The sequence below is a fragment of the Solanum tuberosum genome, unplaced genomic scaffold, assembly GCF_000226075.1.
Source record: "Solanum tuberosum cultivar DM 1-3 516 R44 unplaced genomic scaffold, SolTub_3.0 scf00114, whole genome shotgun sequence".
Taxonomy (NCBI): Eukaryota; Viridiplantae; Streptophyta; class Magnoliopsida; order Solanales; family Solanaceae; genus Solanum; species Solanum tuberosum.
Window position 1 is genome coordinate 1,164,292 of NW_006239038.1, and position 9,935 is coordinate 1,174,226.

Consider the following 9,935-nt stretch of genomic DNA (forward strand, 5'->3'; position numbering starts at 1 on the left):
CAGATTGATCACTTTAAAGGATTGCTAAAAGATACTGAAATAGATAGGGATCAACTAAAACAAAGGTTGATATTGGCTGAAGAAAAAGAGAAAAGCCTAAAATTAATATTGTATGGTTTGTTGTTAGTGGTTGCTTTTTGAAAATGTGTAACAGGGATGCAGTAGTACAATCTTATATCTTTTACTCATGTAGTAGTACAGTCTATTAATAAAATGAAGTTTTCTCGTATGGTAAGATAATGCATTATATATACAATTTAAAGTCGATAACTGGCAACAATATCTATCAAAACAAAATAACATTTACATGATCCAATTGCCTAAAATATCACTTCAAAAATCAACTACTTCAACAACCAATTGTCTTAAAAGGCACTTCAAAAATCAACTATCTCAAAAACCAATTGTCTTAATACTCAACCACCAAAAACTAATTATCTCAAAAATCAACTGTCTTAATCATCAACCACCTTAAGCCAACCATTTCAAAAATCAATTGTCTTAAAATCCACTTCAAAAACAGATTGTCTTAAAAAATGAATATCACAAATACCTTACTCATCATCATTGAGCTCCATAACAATACCCATCACGTCTACTGAAATTTCATCACTGCCTTATTTTCCTGCTTCTGCCAAGCCTTCTTCTACATTCTCTTCCTGCTTCTCCTCTTCTTTTTCTTCTCTTCGATCTCCTCCTCTTTGTTTTCTTCTTGTTTCTTCTCTTCCTGCTTCTCTTCTTTTTCTTCTCTGGTCTCTTTTTTTTCTTCTTCTTTTTCTTTCATCTTCTCCTCTTCTTGTTCATTAACTTCTTCTGCAAAGTTTCCATCAACTGCAACAAGATCTCCATCGACTATTTTTAATGGAAGGATTTCATCAATATCAATTGAAGCACCATCTTCATCGACTGTTGGTGTTGTATAGTCTCCATCAATAGCTGCAAGATCAGTGGCTTAACATTCTTACAAATACATTATTTTACATAAATAGTATATAAATTTGTTTACCTTTATTTTTCTTGTTCTTTTGAGTTCTCCTCAATTTCTCATCACGAATAAAAGCAACAACTTCCATCATTGATTGTTCAAGGGATGCAACACGCTCACACAAATTATCACCTTTGTTTTTCTGTCCACTCAAAACAGAATTTTCACAAGGTTGGTTGGAATTGTTCTCACCTAATAATTCATCCTCCTCATTCTCTATTTTTGAAGTGAGGACAGTGACACCTTTCAAATTGGCCTTTAAGGCATCAATGTTTGTGTCATTCACTTCGTCTGTATATGACTTTAATGTTGTCATGTAATTTTATTTTGTCTCACAGACAGTAGGTGTGAGGTATGGGTGCACAATCTACAAAAAAAATATATAAATAGTACACGATATTCACTAATTTATAAATATTGCTAGATAATAATAAATAAATTTATACCTTTGTACTTCTCCCTTAGTGCTTAAATGGATCACCTTAGATAATATTATCGCTCTTTGTCGAGTGTCATCTATGTAAACGGGGAATGGGCAGAGGAGAATCCAAGGACTTCTTGGCATACTTATCAAGATGAGAAAAAGCCTCATCTATCCAAACCTGAAATTAATAAAATAGCAATTAAATAAACAGAGACTATGAAATACTATATAAATATATAAGAGTTTATTATAAATCAAGTACATAATTGATAATAAGTACCAGAAATGCCCAGGGGAAGCCATACATAGCATATGATGCATTCACTCTTTCATTGTATACTTCACTCTGCTTCTTCAAATTAATTTTGTTCTTCAAATACATCACTGTTAGATCAAAACACTCTTTCCCCCACGAATAACTCTTGAAGAAATCTAAATCATCCACCTCTTAATGTGATTTGAATCCACAATCTTAGATCGATCATGGGCAAGCAACATCGAGTAGACGAACCAAAGTAAAGAGCACTTCAACTTCTGCTCCTTATTCAGTCTGACACCCTTAATCAAACTCATCAACTTTGTAGCAGTGATATTTTTATTCTTGGTCATTTTATAATAAAATTTCTCACTTTTTTGAAGTAATTTTGTCATTTTTGCATCACGGGGGTATGCTGAGCAATTAACCCCTGTAATCAATACAAATTCTCTTAAGCCAAAACAAGCAGTCTTATCATTCACACAGAACCACATCTCATGCAATTTTATTTTTTATCATTTTTCACACGTCGCGGCAATATATAATGGACCATCTGTCCATTGAACTTGAAATATTCTGGAATATGCCTCAAGTGTCCAAAACAAGTACCTTTAAAGTCATTATAATTTTTTTCTTGAACTAAAAGTTTTCTAAAATCACGATAAAGAGCCATTTGCTCTCACCGAAATTTTCGCTGGAAACGATCCTAACTCATCCATCCATGTCGTTAGATTATAGGACTTACCAGAGATGTCTCTTGCACAAATTAGCAAGGACAGGGATTATCATCCTCATCTCCAGTATCTCAGATATCTCTACTACGCTCCTCATCTCCACTGCTAGTTTTTTCTACACTAGATTCAATATCATCACTAGCCTGGGCACTACTGTCCTCATAGTTGTGAATCTCAGCCATTGTATCAGAATCTGAGTTAGACTTAGGTTCTTCAACTACAATTTTTTTCTTTTTTGAAGATTTGAAAACTTCTTCAGCCTTTCTTTTCTTATTTTTAGAAGTCTTAGGAACAGATCGTTTAACGATGTCGCCTCTAGTTTTAGCCATACTGTACTATATAGAAAAACATAATTTTCATATCAAAATATTGACCACTTGTTTATTAACACAAACAGAATAATGCTAAAAAAATATGCAAAAGAAGTACGAGTTCCAACAAAACTCAACAATGACATTGAAATAAACACCATTAAAGTCGACCAAAATACAGTAAAAACTTTCAAATCGATAGGCCATATAAACATAAAAAATCAAAAAAATTGATAAGTATAAAAAATAAAAAATTTCTATGCATTATCCAAAGCAAAACGCCAGTATTGATTCCGAATAAAAAACATGAACTAAAACGGGTGAGATTTTCAAAACTTTAAGCAAACATCTAAACTTCGCTACACTATCGCAATAAAAAAATCAAATAGGCTAAAAGTAATTGAAAACACGATTAAACTTACTTCAGACAAAGAATATTGACAAAGATCCAACTGAACTTGAGAAGAAGATTGAAAAAGATTCAACTAAACTCGGGAAGAAAATTGATGAAAAATTGACAAACTTCACTTTGTTTTTCAGGAGCGATTATAGGATCTCTTTTTTCTTTATGTTTTCAATAATGGAAGATGGAAGACTTGTGTTGGAGAATGATCAGCTTTTTGAAGGTTGATGATTTCGGTAAAGCAGGTTTATGGAAGACGAAGAGTTCTCTGAGAACGTGTTCTGAGGTTTTCTAGAAAAATGTTTACCCTATTTTATTAAATATGTTTTATATTCCTTGGGATTGTAATATAATTATTTGGAGGAATGAATTTATTTAATGTTGAAGTGTTGATATGAAAATGATATTTTTATATACTTGTTTTTTAATCCCCAAATTCTTAAAGTGATGAAAAGGCCCTGACTTCACAACTCAACCCCACTTTTTCACTTTTTCTAATCTTAACCCTAAAAATTAAATAAAAAAATTAAGTGACTATTGTTCAAATTAAGTTTTGGAGGTGTCCCCCATATATATATACATACATACACACACTCTAGTGAAGATTCATCAAATGGAATGCAATCATAACTTTTAAAAAATTATTTTAAAGAAAAACTTTTATATAAATTTTATGTGGATGAAATTGATCAAGTGATTTTGATTGAAGATAAAGTTACATGCATTTATAAAATAAAATCAATCAAGATTCATCTGATTCTCAAAATTTTAATAATTATAAATATTTAATTTTTTTATTGGTTTGATATATTATCTTGGTTTCAAGATTATCTAGTGATATGAAGCAAACAAAACAATTTTGTCTTGTTTCCACAGTGTTATCAGAGAACGCGGCATCTCGTAAATGTGTCCACCATACCCAAAATTTCATTACGTGTATCTACACCAATATTCTAATAAATATTAACTTTATTAGTCGTATGAGTGATTGAGTTGATGCAACAAGTGATGGTATCTCGTAAATGAAGGTAAAAGATTGATTCTCTTTGTCAATGTCTTCATAGTTAAATTCGTCATATCAAATTTGTCTAATGCAGAGTCGCTCAAGTAGAATTTCGAGAGGATGAAATATATGCATACTCTAATAAAGTAGAAAAATACACAGATATTATAATATATTTTTTCAGTTCACTTTTAGTTATTTATTATTTTAAGAAAAATTATCATTTTATATATACTTGTTACTTTTAATATATCAAAAAAATATATAATGATATTTTCTCGTATTTTTCTCTTAGCATTAATTATTTGATTTTCAAATCTTGTTTCAAGACCTAACTCTAAATATCATATAATATGAGTACTATTATAACAAAATACTCATATCAATCATTATTTTTTAGAGGCGTATAAAGTCTAAAGTTGACAAGTAAAAATAAACGAAAGAAAATTCTTAAAATCATAATTTTCAAAAAAAAAATATAAACAAATGTTATTGTACATATTTTAAATCATAATTTCAAAAAAAATAATTACAAGATATTTAAATAGTAAATTTTGTGTCAAGTTAAACTATGTCGAGACAGTGGCATAGCTACATGGTTATCAAGGTGTTCAATGTGTACCATTCTTCGAAAAAAATATCATATATACAAATTAAATGATATATGAAATGATTAAATAACATATTTTGGACATTCTTAACACAACAAACTTGTAGCGTAGTGGTTTCAAATGTTTGGAATGAGGTAGTGCTCACATATTTGAATCTTACTGGTTCTACTTTTTGAAAAAAAATAATTTGTTGTGCTATTTCAGAACACTCTTTGTAAAATTTATGATTCCGCCACTGCAATCGAGATCTCCACCACCATTGTAAAACCCTATATAAATCCTTCCGCTCTTCACTTCATCTCCCAAAAACAATTCCATCAAATTCCAAATCTCCAAAAAAATATGACAAAATCCACAAAAACAATTTCCCTTCTCATCATCCTCTTCATAATAACAACATTTTCTTCAACTCCATCAAAAATTCTTGGAAGAAAAGTTGGAGGAAGAACTCCAATCAAGGATGTGAAAACAAACAAAAAAATTCAAGAATTAGGAAAGTATTGTGTGGAAGAGTACAACCATAGTTTAAGGAAGTACAATCAGATAATGCAGAAGGACAATATTGAGTTGTTGAATTTTGTTGAGGTTTTAGAGGCAGAAACACAAGTTGTTTCTGGGATAAAATATTACCTTAAAATCTCAACATTTACCTTGGGAATTGTGAAAGTATATGATGCTGAATTAGTGATAAAATCTTGGGAGAAAAAAAAGGAATTGATTCACTTTTCACCTTTTAACTATGCTATTAATTAGGAATGTAATAGTAATTAATAATGTTTTGTAAACTTACTATGGTTTTAACTTTTAATTAATCTAATTACAATCTTGTTTTGTTTGTTTTTCTTTAATTCGTGTTACTTTTTATTGTCGTAAGTACTTTTTCATCTTTTATCTGAATTTTTGTTAAATCGGTTCGAAGAAAAAGAACATATCTAATGAATTTGATTGCAATGTTATAAGATATAACCTTAAAGGAATAAATACACGCAAGGTAAACGATAGAATCTCATATATAATCTCTGGTCGATAGGTTTTGGATTCAAATTTTGTGTATAAAATCATTTTAAGCTAGATAGTAATTTAACCTTTAACGTGATACTTTTTACATAAATTTAAATTTAGTCAACTTTAATATAGATATCGAATATAAATATTATCGATAAAATATATAAAATTAGAAGCAGAAACAAGAAAAATCTTATTTTAATCTCTAGATCACTCTTTATTAAGAAAATCAAATAACATACTCATGAAGAATACAAATAACACACTATTACAAACTTAGGAGTTTTAGTACTCATTACATATATTTATTCATAATAAAAAAAGAAATGAGACCATAAAACTAATAGTAATTAATTTTATTATATGATATTAAAATTAAATTCTTTGATAACATCTTTTTGTAATATCATAATGATTATGAGCTGTTCGACATTGTCTACACTCTGAACCTTTGTAATTGCAATTTGCATCTGATGAACAAAGAGTGTAACATCCTTTTTTATTGCCAAGATTTGGTAGTACAATCTGCTCAATTTCTTGTACTTCTAAAGGTATGTCTCGTAAAGCCATCACTTGTATATTCGAGGACCAAAATGAATCGACTGCATAATATAACATAATATAACATGAAATCAGTCAAAATTAATGTAAGTAGAGAGAAATGATTATAGATAAATAGCATCTAAATATAATTGATAACTATATAATATCTTTATAATCTATATATATTATGTGAATAATCGTTCATAGTTAGTATATAATCTAGGAATAATATCAATTATAAAACATAAACAATGAGTTCATAGTTAGTATATAATCTAGGAATAATATCAATTATAAAACATAAACAATGAGTTCATAGTTAGTATATAATCTAGGAATAATATCAATTATAAAACATAAACAATGAGTTCATAGTTAGTATATAATCTAGGAATAATATCAATTATAAAACATAAACAATGAGTTCATAGTTAGTATATAATCTAGGAATAATATCAATTATAAAACATAAACAATGAGTTCATAGTTAGTATATAATCTAGGAATAATATCAATTATAAAACATAAACAATGAATCTAATAAGTTATAATTTTTATCAAAGTAAACGTATTAAAGAGACTAATATTTTATTTGACCAAATTACAGATAAGCGATAAGCTAAAGATATTTATTTTATAAGAAATACAACTTTTTTGAAAATTTGATCAAAATATAAATTATGTTTTAAAATTAACAAAAATATTTATCTAATCAATTAGTTGAACACATCTTATCGTTCACTGAGAATATATTCTAACAAAAAAATACTTTTGAAAAAAATTAAATTTTAAAAATTTGATCAAACAGACGAATATTGAAAATCACTTACCAGCCAATGTCACAAGGAGAACACAAAAAAAGAAAGAGAACTTGTTAGCCATATATATAGAGTTTGAAGAGCTAAATTGTGTTGAGTTCATTTTCTTACTTGATAAAAGGTCATATATATAGCTTTTATTTATAATTTTTTAATTTAAAAAATATATATATATAAAAAATTATTCATTGCTAGTGTCCCATGTGCATTCTGTCTCTGGCTGCTATTATATAAAGCATTCAAAAAAGGACTCAGTTTTATTATTATTCAGATAAGAATTAATGTTTGTTACAAAATTATAGCACATTATTTTTGTATCAAGTAATAACTAATTACAAAAATAGGCATCTCTTCATCGACATATTTATTCATGTTAAGAACATTTTTAAAATTTTAAACTTTTTTGTTGTGTGTCTATTTTTTATCGATGATATTTTTTTAAATTTCAATATTTATGCTTTAAAGACGCTTTATAAATGTACTTTTCCATTAATCAATATGAAAGTTGTATTTGTTAGGAGCACTCTATTCCTAATATGAAGTTTTTCAACATAAATATAAATTTAATCAAATTTTAATATAAATATTGAACTTAAACAAAATTTAAAAAAAAATAAAAAAAAAATCCGCCCATAGTATAGCACAAGTTGTATCATGTATGTCACTTCCGTAAATAAAGTTTAAAAAAATATTTATGGGCCGCCTTTTCTGATCCATAAAAATACATTATTATATAACATTTTATTCGCCCTTTTGACACTATTTTCTTATCTATTTATTTTAATAAAAAATAATGCATAAATATATTTCCATAATAAAAATTAATTATGACAAATTTAATTATATAGTTTTAAAATCATGAATTTCAAAAAAAATTAATATCTCACATCTAATATATTTTTATTTAAACTCTAGTTACTATATAAAACTGAAGATCGTTCAAAGTTATAATCTTATAATATTCTTGAACCAATAAAATTCGAATTCATAACTTACATATTAGCATATTTTTGTGAAAAATCGTATTCCATAGAAGGAATATCTCTCATTATCATTAAGTCACTATAATTAATTACTTTGACTATCCTTCCATCTTTAATTAATCTTTATATTTTCATATTCCATCTAGCACACGTAGTTCTCTATTGCATATTATCATATTAATTAATTAACCAAAAATCTCTATAGTGATTAATTAAGTATACATGTGAGTTCTTCTTTACTAATTAAGAGGTTGACAAGGCTACATAAACCTACTAATGAGACTTCATCAGAGTAGTTGGTTGTTAAGTAGTTAAAAGGTGGTTAGAATGATTAAGGGTAATATAGTCTTTTCTATTAAAAGTTGCTATAACTAATTCTTCCAATAGTTAGTTACATAAACAACTATAAATACATGTTCATGCTATTGTACAAGTTAGCCTTTGAGCTCATAAATGGAATTCTTCTCTCTTCTCTTCTAGTAGCTTCTGTAAATCGTGTTTGTGTTCATGGTATCAGAGCCATACACAGTGACGAGCTGTGATAGGCATTTTCGGTTGAAGAATCAGAGAGTTGCTTTATCAATTCACAGATTCATCAGATTCTCAGTTGATCTGCAGATTGGAGTTCACATCTGGTATTAACTGAGTTTGATTCTTATTCCGCAACAAGTTTGATTACTATGTCTCCAGATCGGGTAGCTAAAGAACTAAATCAAGGTATCAATAATGGAGAAGTTGTTGGTTCTGGTTCCTTCGCTTTGCTTTTTAGTTCAGTCTCATCATCTCAAGGTATTGATTACAATCATCCTCTGTTTCTTAGTCCTACTGATGTGAGTGGTGTTAGTCTTATCTCTTTTCAATTACTTGGAATTGAGAATTATACATTGTGGAATCGATCTATTACACTAGCTCTATTGGGAAGAAATAAGATAGGATTGGTGGATGGATCCTGTAGGAAGGAAGTTTATGGTGAAGAACTGTGGGGGCAATGGGAGAGGGTAAATGCCATTGTATTTTCTTGGTTAATGAACTTAGTCTCTAAGAGTCTTCTTAGTGGTGTTGCTTTTGCTTCGAGTGCTTTGCAAGTTTGGAATGACTTGAAAGAGAGGTTTGATAGAGTAGATGGCTCTAGAACATATAGTCTTCACAAAGACATTGTAACATTGCAACAAGGTACTAATTCAGTTTCTGAGTATTATACAAGACTTAAAACTTTATGGGATGAGTCTGAACTTTTAGTGCCTGCACCTTTATGCAACTGTGATAAATCGAAAGGATTTGTGGCTCACATGAATAGGCAGAAGTTGTATCAGCTTTTGATGGGGTTAAATGAGTCCTTTCAACAGGCCAGAAGTCAGATTCTGATGCTAAATCCTTTACCTACTATTAATCATGCTTATGCTATGATAGTAGGAGATGAAAGCCAAAAAGCAGTGATGTCTCACAGTAATAGCATGGGAATGAACACAGTTAGTGCTGACTTTGTGGCTATGTATTCTAAATCTGCATCTACCTCAGGTGTAAATCAGAGATTCAAGAGGAACTCAGTCTTGATTTGTGACTTTTGTAAGTGTAAAGGTCATAGCAAGGAGTTTTGCTACAAAATCGTAGGGTATCCACCTGACTTCAAGTCAAAAAGGAAGCCACAAGGTACTGCATCAGATGGCACTCCTGATCAAGTTCACTTCTCCTATAGTATGAATACTAATGTGCAGGTACCAGGATAGGGAAGAAAAGTTGATAGCCCTCAGAGTGATCATGGTGTATCAGGTCCTTCCAATTCTTCTAAGTTTCTGAGTCAAGCTGAACTGGATGTGAAGCAGTTGTTGAAGGGTTGCACTTTCACAAAGGATCAATAT

The 9,935-nt window shown here is 29.2% G+C and overlaps 1 protein-coding gene across 1 annotated transcript; it reads left to right on the plus strand.

Annotated features, from left to right (window-relative positions):
• Positions 1-5,056: 5,056 nt before the first annotated feature.
• On the plus strand, positions 5,057-5,481 carry LOC102601731 (cysteine proteinase inhibitor B-like). Its single transcript, XM_006349905.2, has one exon. The coding sequence runs from the start codon at positions 5,070-5,072 to the stop codon at positions 5,478-5,480; it is 411 nt and encodes a 136-aa protein (XP_006349967.1). The 5' UTR covers positions 5,057-5,069; the 3' UTR covers position 5,481.
• Positions 5,482-9,935: the final 4,454 nt, after the last annotated feature.